Source organism: Motacilla alba, chromosome 13 (genome assembly GCF_015832195.1).
Source record: "Motacilla alba alba isolate MOTALB_02 chromosome 13, Motacilla_alba_V1.0_pri, whole genome shotgun sequence".
NCBI classification, from domain to species: domain Eukaryota; kingdom Metazoa; phylum Chordata; class Aves; order Passeriformes; family Motacillidae; genus Motacilla; species Motacilla alba.
In genome coordinates this window covers 16421216-16438887 of record NC_052028.1, presented here as the reverse complement: position 1 = coordinate 16438887, position 17672 = coordinate 16421216, and the positions used below count along the sequence as shown (strand labels likewise).

Below are 17672 nucleotides of genomic sequence, written 5' to 3'. Positions count from 1 at the left end.
AAAAAGCAGAATTGCAGAACTGCACCTCTGGAGGAGCACACAGATCCGTGGAATCTGCTCCAGGGATGGAATTCCACAGATCCGTGGAATCTGCTCCAGGGATGGAATTCCACAGATCCGTGGAATCTGCTCCAAGGATGGAATTCCACAGATCTGTGCAATCTGCTCCAGGGATGGAATTCCACAGATCCGTGGAATCTGCTCCAGGGATGGAATTCCACAGATCTGTGGAATCTGCTCCAGGGATGGAATTCCACAGATCTGTGCAATCTGCTCCAGGGATGGAATTCCACAGATCTGTGCAATCTGCTCCAGGGATGGAATTCCACAGATCCGTGGAATCTGCTCCAGGGATGGAATTCCACAGATCCGTGGAATCTGCTCCAAGGATGGAATTCCACAGATCTGTGGAATCTGCTCCAGGGATGGAATTCCACAGATCTGTGGAATCTGCTCCAGGGATGGAATTCCACAGATCTGTGGAATCTGCTCCAGGGATGGAATTCCACAGATCCGTGGAATCTGCTCCGGGGATGGAATTCCACAGATCCGTGGAATCTGCTCCAGGGATGGAATTCCACAGATCCGTGGAATCTGCTCCGGGGATGGAATTCCACAGATCCGTGGAATCTGCTCCAAGGATGGAATTCCACAGATCTGTGGAATCTGCTCCAGGGATGGAATTCCACAGATCTGTGGAATCTGCTCCAAGGATGGAATTCCACAGATCCGTGGAATCTGCTCCAGGGATGGAATTCCACAGATCCGTGGAATCTGCTCCAGGGATGGAATTCCACAGATCCGTGGAATCTGCTCCGGGGATGGGCACTCCAGCAGCAGCCTTGCCTTGTGGGTGGTTTTAATGTTTATCACTTGTGTCGATATAAAAAGCTGCCCTCTGCTATGATGAAAACTCCCTTTTTGTTTATGTTGATGAAAATCCGCATTTATTGAGCCCGTTTATTTCATTTTGTGCTGATGGAGAGCTGAGCTGCCAGTGTGTGCTCGCAGCCCAGCAAGCCAAGCATTAGCATTGAAATCTGCACGGTAATTCAGAAATATCTGCCACAAAACGCTGTAAAGTGTGGCAGGGTTTTAACGCCATTCCAGTTAATTGATTGTCGATTAAATTGTGAATTAAACAGCTCCAGAAGTGGAGCTCTGTCCTTCTGCAGGGCTTTTTGTGTGGTGGCAATGCTGGAGTTACCTGTTCTGCTGATGAATTCGTGATGGAGTGAATCTGTACAGTGAATTTTGCTGTGGAACCTTTAGCATTTAAATTGAATCCCCTGCGAACTGCTGCCCTTACAGCCACCAGCTCCTTGTGCTTTTTCTTCCTCTTGTCCTTGAAAATTGCTGTGTCCATTGCTGGGGATTAAAGCTGTAGGAGCTGCTTGCTTGTCTGAAGAGGCTTTTTAATTATCATGAAAAAAATCAAAATTTGATATCATCAAAAATCATATTTTTGATGGATTACATTCTCTACACACATGTAAAGCATTGCTGGACAATGTGAGGATACCAAATTCTCGCTCAGGTTTCTCTAATACCCCTTTAAAAGGGGAGGAAATGATATTTTGGTGACTGTGGCTGCCTAATTTTAGATTCCAGCAGAGTTATGAAAGCTTTGGGAGGTCTGACTATCAAAGCCTGTCTGTCAATATCAGCAGCAGTAGTGCCGAGAGCAAAATGCAGCCCCTGAAAGTTAAGCAAACTCTAAAATCTGCACTGAATACCATAAAATTTACAGCTGAGCCTCCTGGTTTGTTGCTTTGGGTGGGTTTTTTTTGACTAAACTCTGCTCAGGAGACAGCAGTTATTAGTTCGAGGGAAGCTTTTTCTGGTTTGTTTGTGCTTCAGTGTAAAAAAAAACCCAAAAGGCAAGGATTAAAACCCAAAATTGCTGCTGTCTTGTGAGGAAGCAGACAAGCTGCTGCTGGCACTGAGGCTGTGCGTGCGTTAGGAGGGTGCTTTTATTTTGCTTTTTCTTCTACACATCCACGTCTATTTTTAAGGGTTCCTGACGTCAGGTCCCCTCTGTAGGCTGAGCTGGGCAGTGACTACACTGAGGATTTCATAAAAGGGCTGCCTGAATCCCTTCCTGCCTCCCAGCCCCCCGGCATCCTCTGGGAAAGGGGTGGGAGCTGCATCCCAATTTTGGGTGCTCCGGCCCCGTCCCTGCCTGCTCTGCACACAGACAGGGACAGGGGTGGCAGAAATGGCTCTGCTGCCTCTGCTGCTGCTCCTCTGGGCTCCTGCTCAGCAGTGGAGGAGCTCAGATCACCCCAAAATCCAATTCCCAGAGTGGAGCAGCCCAACTTATCCCAAAATCCAATTCCCAGCTCATCCCAAAATCCAATTCCCAGAGCTGGGGAGCCAAACTCATCCCCAAACCCCATTTTTTGGAGTGTGGGAGCCCAGCTCATCCCAAAATCCAATTCCCAGCTCATCCCAATATCCAGACAGCATCTCACCCCAAAATCCATTTCTCAGTGTGAGGAGCCCAGCTCATCCCAAAATCCAATTCTCAGAGCTGGAGAGCCCAGCTCATCCCCAAACCCCATTTTTTTGGAGTGTGGGAGCCCAGCTCATCCCCAGAATCCAATTCCCAGAGAGAGGCAGCCCAACTTATCCCAAAATCCAATTCCCAGAGAGGGGCAGCCCAACTTATCCCAAAATCCAGTTCCCAGAGTGGGGCAGCCCAGCTCATCCCCAAGCCCCATTTTTTTTGGAGTGTGGGAGCCCAGCTCATCCCCAAATCCATTTCCCAGAGTGGGAGAGCCCAGCTCATCCCCAAAATCCATTTCCCAGCTCATCCCCAAAATCCATTTCCCAGCTCATCCCCAAACCCATTTCCTGGAGCAGCTCTGGCTGCCCTGGCTGCTCACAAAGTGCCTCCTGCTGAGGAGGAATCCCCCAAATCTCTGCCTCTGGCTGTGCCCAGGAATTGCTTTTGCATCAGGAGGCTCCATCCAGAGGAGGGATCCTCACCTCCAGGTGAGTGCCTGGATTTGGGATTGCCCAGATTTGGGATTGCCCAGCTCCAGCTTCAGCCTGCTCTGGGCACAGTGGCAGCTCCTCCTCCTCTGCTGCCTCTTCCTGTGATGATTTTTGGCATTTTCTGTGTCCATCACAGCTGGAAAAATGGCTTCTTCCCCTTGGGAATGGCCGTGGTTCCAGTAAAGGATGAGCTTTGTTGTTGTGGCTCCAAATTCCTCCTGACCTTGAAAAAGAATCGCTTTCCCCAGCACCTCCTCCAATGAAGATGCTGCTTTCCATCATTTCTGCTGTGATTAATATTTTTAAAATAGATCACAACATCCTTTCTGAGGGATGCTGAATTCCCAATGTTTTCTTTCAAGTGGAAGGAAAATGAATCAAATCCTCAGGATGTAAAGCACTTGTGGCTGGCTGGAATATTTATATATCTAAGTGCAGGTTAGAAACTCTCAGCCCTTCAAATAAAAACCCCACTGAGGGCTCCATCCTACAGTTGTTTTCCTTAAATATCTTTAACTCTGCTTTTGTGTTTTGAAAGGGTTTTTGAGGAGCTTTGTCAACAGAATTCTTGGGCTCTTCTGGAGCCTCTTCCCCTGCAGCCCTCGCCTCTCTATTTCCTGCTTTGGTTTCAGTTTGTCTTTCTGCTCTGGGGAGGGTGACTGAGCAGCACTTTTCAGAAATGCTATTTTGGGGGTTTTTTTAAACCATTAATGTTTGACCAGAAAATTGCAGCGAATTCCTTTAAGGGAAAAAAAAATTAAAAAACAAACAAAAAACACCCTAAAGCAACAACCCCAAAGTGGCCACGAGATGCTCAAAATAAACCCAGATTTGTGACAAAAGGAGGTCTCCAATTCCTCGTGGAGGAAGCTGCTTGTTGGTCTGGTTCAGGTGAATAATAGTCCTGTGCTCCCTGACAGTGGTCAGGACATGCTGGCTGCTTTATTAAATATTCCCAGGAGTGGACATTGACTCTGGGTCATTCTGTGGTGCCTTCACAGGCTGGCCAGTGCTAGCAGCCCTCTCCAGAAATGCCTTTGTGCTGCCTCCAGAGGCTGGGCAGGGTTCCAGGAATAAAGCAGGGATTTAATAAAAACCCTCCACAGGACACACCTTGGGCAGTGCCAGAGCCCGGCCGTGGCTCCACCCCAGATGGACTCCTGGCCACGAGTTCTCCCACTTTGATCAGTTCTGGTCCATTTCCACCCTGGGCTTCAGTGTCCAATTCCAGCTCCAGGGGATGCAGTCCCACCCTCCCAGGCCACTCCCCTCAGTTCCCTGTTGTTGGCACTTTTTGGGCTGGAAAAGGATTGTTCTGTGGGACTGAGCTGTGAGGAGAACTTGCCCACACTTGATCTGGAGTTCAGAGTTCTGTACCAGTGCAGTGCAGAGTCTGGAAGACATGAAAGCTCAGACTGAAGGTGCTTTCTCTCCCTGTTGCACACAGGTGAGGAAGAGTTGTTCAGTTTGAGGAGTTTTCTTCCTCTGGGAGACCACTCCATCAGAGCCAACATTTGTTTGCTGTTCAGTCTGAGGGGTTGTCACTGCTGCTGCTTTACCTGGAGCTTCAACAAGTGCTGTATCAGCCCAAATTTCCCTCCAGATCCACGTGGAGCTCAGATTAAACTCTCTGAAATCTCCTTTTGAGCAGAGGATTGTTTGGAGGCTGAGCTCCCTGCCTGGAGTGCACAGGAGGTGCAGCAGCTCGAGTCCTGTGGTGATTGAACATCCCAACGAGTCACGGCCAGTCCGTGCCTCCTCTCTCTCTGCAATTCCCTGGAATGAGGTTGGAGCTGGGGGAGTTTGGTCTCTGCTCCAGGGAACAGGAACAGGGACAGGAGGAGAGGGAACGGCCTCAGGCTGGGCCAGGGCAGGCTCAGGGTGGGCACAGCAGGAATTTCCCCATGGAAAGGGGGCTCAGGCCCTGGAACTGCCCAGGGAGGTTTGGATCCCCATCCCTGGAGTGTCCCAGGAAGGGCTGGAGGTGGCACCTTGTAGACTTCCAGGGACACAATCTGTCAATGTCTGTGATTGGCAAGAAAAAGGAGATTTCTGTCACGTGTACAGTGGGAACCTCCTTTGCTTTCCATTTGAACCGTGCCAGTTGTGGCATTTGGGATGCTCAGTGCCAGCTGTTCACCCTGGACTTACAGGAACAGCAGACTGAAAAAATCAATGGTAACCAAGGCAGTGACAACCTGTGTAAATCTGAGTTCAGCCTCACCCCGAGCAGGTGACCTGGGGACTTCAAACACTGCCAGGGCAGCTGTGCTTGGAGGGATGCAGTGCAGCCTCAGGTGGTGATGATACTCTGCTTTCCTTTTCTCCTCCAAAACCCTCCAGCCCCTTGAAGAAGCTAGATAATGCAGAACAGCAGATGGAAATGAAGAGGGTACACAGAGAAGCTCTTTTACCAAGCATTTTATTTTTAAATTTTTTTTCTAAGAAGCCTGTCTAGACAGGCATTTATTTTCATGACATGCAAAGCAGAGTAGTAGATGAATACTTCATTAGTAAAATGACTTGTCATCTTTGAACCCTGCTGGAATATCTCTTGGAAGCTGTTCCTTCCATGCAATATGAGATCCAAGTTTTACAGGGATGTGGAAGTAGCAGTACATATGGTGTTGTTAACATGACAACTCCTGAGCATTAGTGCATAATTACTTTGTTTATCAAAGCCAGTGATGGCAAGCCAGTGAAGTGCACAGACTGGAGCAATGTGAGCTCTGGTGGAGCTGTTTCAGGGAAGGATCAGGTTGTTTGTGGAAGTTGCACTGCTGGGAAATTTGGAGCTTTCTGGTGTAGGTCCCTTCTTCCCTGTCTCCATCAGGTGACTGAGGTGGGGTGGCAGATTCCAGCTCCTCTGCTGCGATTGCACTGCTGCTGTTGGCATTAGTGTGGATTTCTGAGAGGGATTCTGAGGGATTTGGTTCCCTGAGCACCCCTTTCCCAGGTGTCCCATCCCTGTCCCTCTGCTCCAGCACATCGGGCACGGGGAGGGAGGCTCAGCTGGGAGCTGGGGCTAAAACCTGCACAAAAGTGGCTCATTTAGCTAGTGCAGAAATTCCTCTCTTTCAGAAGACTCTGTTAATTATCTTTCACCTTCAGCCTAGTTAATTAGTGCTAATGAGTGAAGTGATGCTGGTGCTCTGCTGTGATAAAGGGAGAGGATCAGCAAGCCCAGCGCTGCACATGGCACACAGGCAGCAGGCTTTGCCCAAAATTTGGGTGGGTGGGGACCTTCAAGCTCATCCAGTGCCACCCCCTGCCATAGCAGGGACAGCTGCCACTGTCCTGGCTTTTTCCAGCCTGTCCCTGGACACTTCCAGGGATGGGACAGCCACAATTTCTCGGGACAAGCTGTTCAGTGAGCAGCCTGCCCTGTGTTAGGGAGAGCTGTGCTTAGTTTGGGGCAGGAAGGCTGGGATACACCTGAGGGATCTCTGGTTGCGTTCTCCAACTGGGATTTGCTCTTCAAAAGTGTTATTTTGATATGACAGCATGAGGAAAAGCTTCTTTCTGTGGAGAGTGGCAGAGTCCTGGGGCAGCTGCCCAGGGAGGTTGTGGAATTCCCTCTCTGGGGACATCCCAGACCCACCTGGATGTGTCCCAGTGTCACCTGCTCCAGGTGACCCTGCCTGGGAATTTGGACTGGGTGATCTCCAGAGGTCCCTTCTAACCCCAACCATTCTGTGATTGCAGGAGAAGCAGCTGGGTAGGATCCTTGAGGTTGGGAAGGGTGTCAGAGTCCCCTTATTGTCCCCTCTTTTCAGTTTCAGTTCCTGTGTGTCACACAGGGAAGCTCACCAAGCAGCTCCCGGAGCCCCGGGATCTCCTGCTGCCTCTGGGAGTTGTTCTCCAGCGTGGAAAGGAGCCAGACCAATAATGTTCCCATAATGGAAGAGCTGCTTTTCAGTGGATTTGAAATGAGAATTATTAAATGCTTAACTCTCATTATTCCTTCAGGAGCTGCAGACAGAGGCAGGGTGGGGATGAGAGCACAGCAGTTGTGCCCTGCCCCAGGATCCAAACTGCACCTTTGTCCAGGAGCTTTCTCCAGTTCAAATTTACAGAGCCCTTGGAAATTTAGTGTGGAAGGAGCACGGGAGGGGGTTTATGTGGGTGATTTATGATCAAGTGTTTCCCCCACACCATTAATTCTTAATTGTTCTCTCTACACCGTGCAAGGCACTGACTTGCACGAGCATCCCCACAAATTTCCCTCTGGAAAAGGGGAAAGCCACTCTGGTGACAGCAGCCTTGGACACTTGCAGGGATGAACTGAGCAGTTTCTGGTGGGATTAGGTCAGGAAGAGCTTTTTGGTGTGAATTCCTCCCAGCTGGGGCTGCCTGAAGGTGAGTGGAACGCAGCACTGTGTGTTTGCTCCTGTCCCAGCCCTGCTCCCACCCTGCAGGAGCCTCCCTCCACCTCTCCCACGTGCTCCTGATGCCAGCACAGGGATTGTTTTTCCTTATAAAATCTCGCATTTCCCAGTTCAGACCTAGAATCAACAGCTAATAAAGATGAAGAGATAATTCAGCTTTTCTGCCTCATCATTGCTCTCCAGGAACTGCTCTGCTGTAAGACCCAGAGACTCCTTTGTTTTCCTTCTGAATTTCAGGCATCAGTGATTTATATTGGGTCCAAATCAATGCTCCACAGGTGAGAGCTCTGCTTTCCCCAATTTATTCAGCAATCCAGGCTCAGCTTGGCTTTGGAATGGAGATTTTCAGTCAGAAAAACAACTGAACCAGCTGTTCCTTGGGCAAATGTGTTCTACACAGACAGTCTCCTTCAATTAGCTGAGCCTCGCTGCAGTGCTACATTTTGGGGTTGTGTTGTCTTAATTTCTCTTCCTGCAGCAAATCTGGCTGAGAGAAGGGGAAAAATCAGATGGAAATCTGCTCAGTTCTTAAGTTTTGGGTGTTTCTGAGCAATGCTCCCACAAAATCACTCTAAAACTTGAAGGCGTTTTATGAACAGGAAACAAGAATTTTCCTGAAGGGCATGGTGTGCAGCTTAAGGAAATGCCAAAATGCCTTTTCAAATGCATTAAAACTTTTTGTGTTCAGGGTGAGTGTGACTGTATCTGCTTGATTTGATAACTCCTGCAAAAGTGGAGCTTCCTGTCATTGAGAGCTCTTCAATTGTTGGTCCTGCAGGAGGAGAAGTCAATCTCTGAGCTGCTTAGGGGTGGAAGCAGTGTTTTAACCAGTCCTTTTTAGTGTTTTTCCTCCCAAATCCAGTGAAATATCCTCATAATCTTCATAAAACAAAGTTTTTGTGGCTGGCAAAGCAATTAATTTCAAAATGTTCCCGTTCCCTTCTGCTTGATGATCACATCTGCTTATTTTTCCCTCTGAAATTCTCAAGCTGTCTCCTACCTGGATAACAACCAACAAGAAGCTCTGCCTTGTAGCTCCTTCCAGAATGCCTCCCTCCAAGCCCGTGTTAGCTCTGAAATATTAAAATAATCCCATCTGCTGTTGTTTTTTTTCTTTGCATTGTCTGCCACCCTTCCTTCCTGCTGCCTTCCTCCCAGAATCTGCCCCTTGCAGAGGTTTCCTGGGATGGTCCAGCAGTGAAAACTCCAATCCTTGAGGCTCTGGATCTGAACCTCTCTGGTTTGGGGAAGGGAAGGGGAGCAGGGAAGGGGAATGAGGCTCCCTTGGGCTGTGGGGTGGTTGTTCCCTGCAGCTCTGAGCATCTCTGTGCTGCCTTTTCCTCCCTGCTGCCTAAGGGACAGAAAAACCTCAAAACGATTTCTTTCTCTCTTGTTTTCCACTTTCTCATAAAAACTTTATAGTCTTTTAGTGCCCCTTCCAGCTAAATGTGGTCCAAGCTGCTGCGTCCTGCAGGGAGGATCAGAAATTTGATTTTCAGTTAGAACGTCAATGTTGTGTTCTCCCGTTGAGATGTTTGATATTTTTTTGGTGTGGTTTTCAGTCAGAATGGCAATGTTAGGAAGTGTTCTCTAGTTGGGATGTTTGATTTCCTGTGATTTTCAGTTAGAACAGCCCTGTTGTCTTCTCTAGTTGGGATATTTGATTTTTTTCTATGATTTTCAGTTAGAACAGCAATGTTAGGAAGTGTTCTCTAGTTGGGATGTTTGATTTCCTGTGATTTTCAGTTAGAATAGCAGTGTTGTCTTCTCTAGTTGGGATGTTTGATTTTTTTTGTGATTTTCAGTTAGAACAGCAATTTTAGAACGTGTTCTCTAGTTGGAATATTTGATTTTTTGTTCAGTTAGAACAGCAGTGTCAGGTAGTGTTCTCAAGTTGGAATATTTGATTTTTTTCCTGTGATTTTCAGTTAGAACAGCACTGTTGTGCTCTCTAGTTGGGATATTTGATTTCCTGTGGTTTTCAGTTAGAACAGCAATGCTAGGAAGTGCTCTCTAGTTGGGATGTTTGCTGTTCTAACTGAAAATCACCAAAAAAAAATCAATGTTAGGACGTGCTCTCTAGTTGGGATGTTTGATTTCCTGTGATTTTCAGTAAGAACAGCACTGTTGTGTTCTGTAGTTGGGATATTTGATTTTTTCCTGTGATTTTCAGTTAGAACAGCAATGTTGTGTTCTGTAGTTGGGATATTTGATTTTTTCCTGTGATTTTCAGTTAGAACAGCAATTTTAGGACGTGCTGTCTAGTTGGATGTTTGGGGACTTGGGACAGGGGACATTTCCAGCAGGATGAATGCACTGGGGTTACTGGTGAGGTTTAGTGACCTGTTCTTCCATTAACAGTTTGGTAGAAACCATTCCTCAGTTGGAATGGGACTGTGGGGTTTTATTGGCAAGAGCTTTCCTCTGCTGTGTCTCTTTCTATTCATTTATTGTTTTTAGCTGCAGACCTCCGAGTTAGCTGCTGTTTGAGAGGGTTTGTTTTAATATTGCTTATCTGATGATGATGAAGGAATCCAGTGTTTATAGCATCAGCTTTGACCTCCGTGTTAGTTCAGCTGGGCAGCCAGATAAATGATGAAGGAATTCCTCAGCAAGCTCCCCCCGTGATATTTAAAATTAACTCTTTCAGGAGCTCTTCTAAAGCTGATGTATGCTTTTAAAATAAACGCTTTTGAGGAAATTTTAGCTGCTTTAGCTGCATTGAAAGGCTGCTGAGGTTTGGATTTCAGCTCGTTTTTAGCAGCAAACTTGTTTCTATGTCTGGAATTTAGTCCTGTGACATTTAGCAAATAGATGAGGAGTGAAGTGAAGGTCGTAAAACAAAACTGAAGTGTGGCAGCTCCAGGCTTGGGTCTGTAAATGGCAAAGAACCATGAAAGGGTTTCCAGCACAGCTTTGATAAAAGCTGGTTTGCTCTGAAATTCATTAATGGTAAAACACTCTAATGAGTTCGTGTAATTAGATCATTTTATTTCCTTTTGGTTTGTTCTCTGATAAATCTCAGGGCACAGATGCCTTGGTGCTGCCCGTACAAACAGAAAGCCTAAACCACTCATCTTTTGAATGATTTCCTCTGCGTGTTTTTGCAAACACAAATTATCCTTAAAAAAAAAAAAAAAGGGGATTATTATCCAAAAGATTTCCGAAAGAAGATGTTGCTGTTACACCGGGCTGGGTGACACCACATATCCCTGAGTTATAATTTTATATTGTGGTAATTTTGCTGATCAAACAGCAAAGTTTCAGACAACTCAGTGTCAGCATGAAAAAAAAAACCCAAATAAAAAACCCCTTAGTTTCCACCAAGGAGCACTTGGCTGCTGTGTGCAAACAGAGTCAAAGAGGTTTTTAATATTGTGTAGCTCAAGGACTTGGCTCCTCTTCAAGCATTCCCAGCTCCACGAGGATGGGTAATTTGGCAAGAGACTGTGCCCCTCTAGGGGCAAAAATGGGGAAATTCTTCTACAGGTAAATTCAGACCTGGGCAGAGGGGGTTTAACCACAGTGAGAAGGGATTCCTGCTGGGATTTGGGATGCAGCTTCCTCAGTTTCCCAGGCTCTGCTTTCAGCCTTCTCTGCCTTGAATTCTTAAAGCTTTCTCGGGTAGTACTTGAAATCCATTTTAGAAAGTAAAATCTTTATTTTATAACGTTACACTGTGAAAAACTCAGCCCGCATTTGATACTTCAGCGTGTGGTAGAATTCCTGAGCACCCAGGTTTATCCAGATGATCCCAAGGGGGTTTAGTGAAATAAAAATCCCTCCTGGCACCCCAGGGTTTGAATGTGGGACTCAGAGATGCTGGGGAAACTCAGAACCCACGCTGGGTGTTGCTCTGTGGTGGTGGTGGAGCCGCAGCCTTGGGTGGCCGAGTTTGTTTGTCCTGGCAGCGCTCGCTAAAACACGAGGCCTGCAAGAACCATTTCAGCAATTTGGGGATGTTTGAGAAGGTACAAAATCCTCCTTTCACGGAGCTCTCCCGCATTTTCACAGCTCGGGCTCAGCCTGGTGGACTTGCTCCAAGTGGCATTTTTGTGTCCTGACCCTTGGCCGTGCTGCTGCTGAAATGAGACACGGGAGCCCATCCTCATCCTCCTGCCTGCTGTGGGACTTTAGCCTGGTTTTTCTGGGTGTTTGGCTGTTGGGGGGTGCTTTTATCTCAACCCCAAGTTTCAAACAAGGTGGGGCATTGATGATTTTTGTATTTATGCAGACAAGGTGGAGCATTGATGATTTTTGTCTGTATGCAAACACTTTGGGGCATTAATGATTTTTGTATTTATGCAACCAAGGTGGAGCATTGATGATTTTTGTCTTTATGCAAACAAGTTGGGGTATTGATGATTTTTGTCTGTTTCCAAAAATGTGGAGCATTGATGATTTTTGTCTGTTTGCAAACAATTTGGGGTATTGATGATTTTTGTATTTATGCAGACAAGGTGGAGCATTGATGATTTTTGTCTGTATGCAAGCAACGTGAAGCATTGATGATTTTTGTATTTATGCAACCAAGACGGAGCATTGATGATTTTTGCCTTTATGCAAACAATTTGGGGCCTTGATGATTTTTGTCTGTATGCCAACAATTTGGGGCATTGATGATTTTTGCCTGGTCCTTTAAAGCCTGAATCCCGACCTCACCTCTTGGGTGGTGGCAGAGCAGGGTGAAACTCCCCCGAGTGACCAGTGCAGTGTGAAATGTGCCAGCAATTCCCACTCACTCTCCCCCTGTTCTCTCCTCAAGGTGCTCTTACAGAGTGTTACGATGAACTGGGCAACCGCTACCAGCTCCCCGTCTACTGCCTCGCCCCACCCATCAACATGATCGAGGAGAAGGGTGACCTGGAGACTCTGGATATCCCCGAGCCCCCTGCCAACTCTGGGCACGAGTGCCAGCTGCGCCTGCGCCTGTCCACGGGCAAAGACCTGAAGCTGCTGGTGCGCAGCATGGACACCGTGTACCACATGAAGCGGCGGCTGCACGCCGTGGAGGGAGTGGAGCCGGGCAGCCAGCGCTGGTTCTTCTCTGGGAGACCCCTGGCAGACAAAATGAAACTGGAGGAGCTGAAAATCCCAAAGGATTACGTGGTGCAAGTCATCGTGAGCCAGCCCTTAGCAAATCCCACCCCGGTGGAGAACTGACGGCCGCCCGTTCGGTGGCTCTTCTCTGCTGAGTCCTCTCTTGTGGGGTTTGGTTTCACTGCCCTCTCTTCTTTCCGGGGTTGTTCTGCTCGTGGATGGGTTGCAAGAAATGACCAGCAAAAAAAAGAAAAAAAAAATTCCATCTGTGATGGAGATCTGCAAAAATGTACAAATGTAAGCTGGCCTCTGGGGCTCGCCCGACCCCGCATTGAACACGACAGCAGGAGCAGCGGGGCAGGGCAGAGCGAGGGAAGGGAGAAGAGGGAGGGAAGAGATTGTTCTCCACTGCGTACGGATGTGTAATGGTCCTGGAACTGGCAGTGGTGTCCTGATCCACGAGGCCGGAGCAACAGAGCACTTTTATTTAAAAACCCAGCTTCACACGGAATCAGTGTTTCCAGTTCCACACCAGCAGCACGCACAGCTCCTGCAGGAAGGAGCCCGGGGGGCACGGGGATCCCTCGGGGTGTGCCCGGGCTCTGATGAGGCACAGCTAGCCCTGGGCACTGGAGCTGGGCTGGGCTTTGCTGTCTGGCAGCTCCTGGTGATGCTCAGAGGCAGCAATTGTACATTCCAAGGTGCAGTGCAGCCCTGTGCCGCCGCCTCAGGCAATAACTCAGCCCTGTCTGCTCTGTACTGTAATTCCCCTGCCCCAGCGCTGCTCAGCCTCAGCTCCTGCCTCTGGGCACCTGAGTCTGTGCCTGCTGAACTCCTGCCCTCAGGCCCTGGAGGGGTGAGTGCTGCTCTGTGATCCCTGTGTCCCACAGCCCCCCCGGGCCAGGGGGCCGCACTTCCAGCCGGGTGTGATGGATTGCAGCTCCCCTGGAGGCTCCAAGCTTGGAGATGCTCAGGGTGCAGCAGCGCACAGGTGCCAGCTCTCGGGGTGTCACTGGGAGCCAGCCTTGGGGCTGGGGGGGCTCTCCAGGACAGCTGGGGTGGCCTCAGCAGCACAGAGCGTGTCCCCCAGCCAGTGCTGGCCCTTCAGAATGTACCAGGGGCCCTGCAGCAGGTGACAAATCCTTCTGGGGTCTCACTGGGCTGGGGGGATGCAGTTTGTTCCCCCACCAGAGCTGCTCTGTGGCTGCTCTGCACCCCTGCCTTTGCTGGAGAGCAAGGCCCTGCTCTTTTCATCATCATTTCTCTTTGCTTGGGGTTTAAGCCATCACTGAAATCACTTCTTCCAAAGTCAAATGTGCTCTTAAGATGGGAATAGCAGATTTTTTTTTTCTCCTGGTTTCTGCCTTCCCTCTGTGAATTAAGCTGGGGATTCCCTTGACAATTTTAAACTTCTGCTCCTTCAGTAATTCCATAGAAATCAAATTTCTGGCGCTCAGAAACTCCGAGGGAGCTCTTGCACCAGAGTCAGGATGATCAGGGACATCCCAGCAGGTGGAAGCAGAATTTCATTGATGGTTGGGAAACAGAGCCACGGTTTCTTTGCATTTCCCACCCCACCCCACCCAACTACAGCTTTTTTTGGTCCTCATTTCATATCAAACCTGAGGGTTTCTGCCAGCTCCACTGGCCCCACTTGGTGCAGGATGCCTGAAATGCAGTGGCAGAGCTGTAGGAAGGGAAATGAGTTCCCTGTTCTCATAATCACCAAAGTGACTTGCTTTGCTTTTCTTTTTCCTCTTCTTTTTTTTCCCCTTTATTTTCAAAGGTGAAAGTGAGCTGATCAATACTAACCTAGAACAAGTTTTCTATTGTGGAGTTTTTTTAAAGCAAATTTGATTTACTGTACTTGAGGTCTTTTGCAGCCGAATCTTTTGCATTCCAGGGGAGGGGGGAAATATTTGCTACATAAACAAGTGAAAAAAAAATCTCTCTTGGGTTTTCTCTGGGCAAAGGATGGGTTCATGCCAGGAAGACACTACTTGTCTTATAAGGCATAATTTATATGTCTGGCTAAATACTCTTTATGGTGTCATTTCCCTGCAGTCCCTCCTGGAAAAGGGGGAAATTCTGATGGATTAAGGAGGAGCAAACCTGGAGCTATGAACACTAAAACACCACTTTTTTCCTCTTAATTTTTGTAGGATCCTTTTATTATTATTTATTTTTTTCTATTTGCATTCAGGCAGTTTGTCACCAGGTGCTGGTTTTGAGATGCTGGGGCTGGGATTGCTCCTTCCTTCCTTCCCTGTGCCCCCTGTGAGCTGGAAAAGGCTCGGGTTTGTGACACTGGTCCACATGATCATGGTTCATACGAACTGCTTTTATGGCAGGGAGGAAAGGTGATGCTCTGCAGGCCGTGGTGGGAGTGGGTTCTGAATAGAACAGAGATTTTGTTCATGAAAATTCCCTTGAACAGCCTCCCCCTCCTTAATCACATCTCAACACCTGAAAGAATTCAGTGGTGAAATGCTTTTAGAGGAGCCAGTGAAGAGTTTGACCCTCCCTGTATAAAGTGACAGCACTACTGAGCACACACCCTGCAGAAACACAATTTTACAAGATTTCTATCAGGAAAGAACTTGAAATCTCAAAATGTCTGTTAAAAATATCAGCAACAAGCTGGAAAGGCACACGGCTGAGAGGGGCATGCATAGAACTGGAAATTGTGACAGAACAGAGAACATTTGTGCCTCAAACCATTGAGTTTGCCCTAAAAGTTGGGCTTTGGTGCAGATTCCAGTGCAGGGGAGAAGGCTGGCAGTGTGGGGTGAATTCTGGGGCAGAGGGGGTGTCCCCTGAGGGAGGGAAATGTATTTGAGTGGCTGAAGTGGCACTGAGCAGGGGCTGTCCTGGGGGGGCTGGTGGGGAGGGGATGGAGACCTGCAGGAGAGGATGGAGAACCCCAGGAGAGGATGGAGAACCCCAGGAGGGGATGGAGAACCCCAGGAGGGGATGGAGAGCCCCAGGAGGGGATGGAGAGCCCCTGAAGGGGATGGAGAGCCCCAGGAGAGGATGGAGAGCCCCAGGAGGGGATGGAGAGCCCCAGGAGGGGATGGAGAACCCCAGGAGGGGATGGAGAGCCCCTGGAGGGGATGGAGAGCCCCAGGAGGGAATGGAGAGCCTCAGGAGGGGATGGAGAGCCCCAGGAGAGGATGGAGAACCCCAGGAGTTGATGGAGAGCCCCAGGAGGGGATGGAGAGCCCCAGGAGTGGATGGAGAACCCCAGGAGGGGATGGAGAGCCCCAGGAGGGGATGGAGAGCCCCAGGAGTGGATGGAGAACCCCAGGAGGGGATGGAGAGCCCCTGGATTGCAGCAGGAGGGTGCTGGCAGCATGTCCTGGCTGGGTTTTGGCCCCTGGGGTGCTGTCCCCACCCTCAGACCCTGGGTGTAAATGCTGGAACAGAATTTTAACGCACACGACACAAGCGAGGAGGAATCAATTTGGGATTTTTAAATTCCCCCCCTCTCAGCCCTCTGTGCCATTCCTGCTCAGCTCTGGCTGGGCACTGATGCCAGGAGAAGCTTTTTTATCCTGTCAGTTTGACACAGCTCCGGTTTTTCTACTCTTTTTGTCACTTCTGCCCGAGCCAGAAGTAACGACCCGGTGAAAGTCACGCTCCTGAAGAGCTTGAAGGGCAGAGAGGCACAAACACCTGGCCCCAGAAAAGCCCCAGGTGTGCTGCAGGTCCATTTGGGGCGCTGCAGAAGGATGCTCAGGGTCTTCTTCCCCACCCCAGTGACAGCTGCTCCTTCAGAGCCCCCCTCTGTCAGATCTGTCCCTCGGGGCATCGCAGTTTTTGGGGTCCCCCACACAAAACACAGCTTGGGACCCATTTCCTGAAAGCCTTTGCTTCTCTGGAGCTGGGGAGCGTTTTGGAAAATGAATTGGTGGGGTGATAAGTTGGGTTTTTAATAGACACCTTAAATTTGGGGTGTAACGACACCGAAAAACCTCAGCCCAGGAGCAGCCAAACCAAGCCCAGCTTTTCTTTGCCTTCCACAGAAAGCTTGGGGAGGAAAGAGGGAATCTCTGGAGCAACTGTGCATAATGTTTGGTGAAGGTCAATGATAACTTGATGAACTATTGCTGTAGTGTGATGTGCTTCTGCATATATATCCATTGCTAGTAAATAATGTAATTTTTTTTTTTTGAAAGTATAAAAGCTACAAAAGTACTCTTTGTTGCAATGGTGGGATGCTTTTAGCCATGGAGTTCTGGAAGCATTTTTGCTGTGTAGGTGTTGACAAAGTGAATGCTGAACGTTTCTCCATGTCTGTGATGCTCCAGAAATGGAAGGGGCAGCTGCATTTCTGGCTCTGGAGCTCTCTTTTCCAAACTTTTCCATGTTCCTGTACAGACATCCGAGACCCTGCACCTTATGCAGAGAATGTTTACATTTAAAAAAAAAAGGAATTTTTCTTTTTTTGGCTTTTTCCCTGTGCTGCTCAGATCCTGTTACTTTGAAAAGAAAGTAGTCTCTGTTAGGAAAAGGGGCTTTTTGTTTTATTTTGTTTTGGTTTTTTTTTGCCTTTGCCCTTCCCTGTAATCAAATCCCTCCTGGACTGTGGCTGGAAGCTCTGGGACAGCTCGGACTTTTCTGGAGTGGGATTAGAGGTGCTTGAGAAAGGCGTTTGTAAAAAACCCTGCCTTGGCTGTGGGGATGAGCCTTGTCCACGCTGCAGATTCCCTGGGAAGCCTCGGGGTTGGATTTGCCAGCACCCACACTGGTGTTCCCCCCTGGATGATGAATGTCCTGCTGTTCCCTCTGCGGCCGCAAACGCTCGCGGTGGTTTGGATGCACAAATCTGCCGCAAGATTTCCCTTCCCAGGAGCCCTTTGGGATTGCTGTGGGTGCCTCTCCTCTCCCACCCGCGTGGATCCTCCGTGGGGATGGACTTGGAGCTCTCCTTCCCCAGGGGGACTCTTCACTGCGCCTACACCAGGCAGGCAGCTGGAAAATGAGATATTTCAACCCAAAGGCTCCTTAAAGTGGACTTTGAGACTTTTACCCGACCCGTCTGCTGGATTTTCCATGGAAAATTGATCCCGGCCCTCTGAGCAGGGGTCGGCCCGGGGGAGCTCTGGATTTTTACATTTTCCACATGAGCACCACTCAGCCACGGGGCAAAGAGACAACTTCAGATCCTGACTCCTGCCTTAAAGCCTCTCGTTCATCTTGAGCTCCAGAAATTCCTGCACCTGCTCACTCCCAGATCCCTTT

At 48.8% G+C, this 17672-nt stretch overlaps 1 protein-coding gene across 1 annotated transcript in view; it reads left to right on the top strand.

Moving 5' to 3' along the window:
- The window catches only part of UBTD2 (ubiquitin domain containing 2), a 43197-nt gene extending 30509 nt beyond the window's left edge, over positions 1–12688 (top strand). The window contains exon 3 of the mRNA XM_038150328.1: positions 12154–12688. Within this exon, the coding sequence (XP_038006256.1) occupies positions 12154–12551 (398 nt within the window). The 3' untranslated portion in view covers positions 12552–12688. The remainder of the gene's footprint in view (positions 1–12153) is intronic.
- Positions 12689–17672: the final 4984 nt, after the last annotated feature.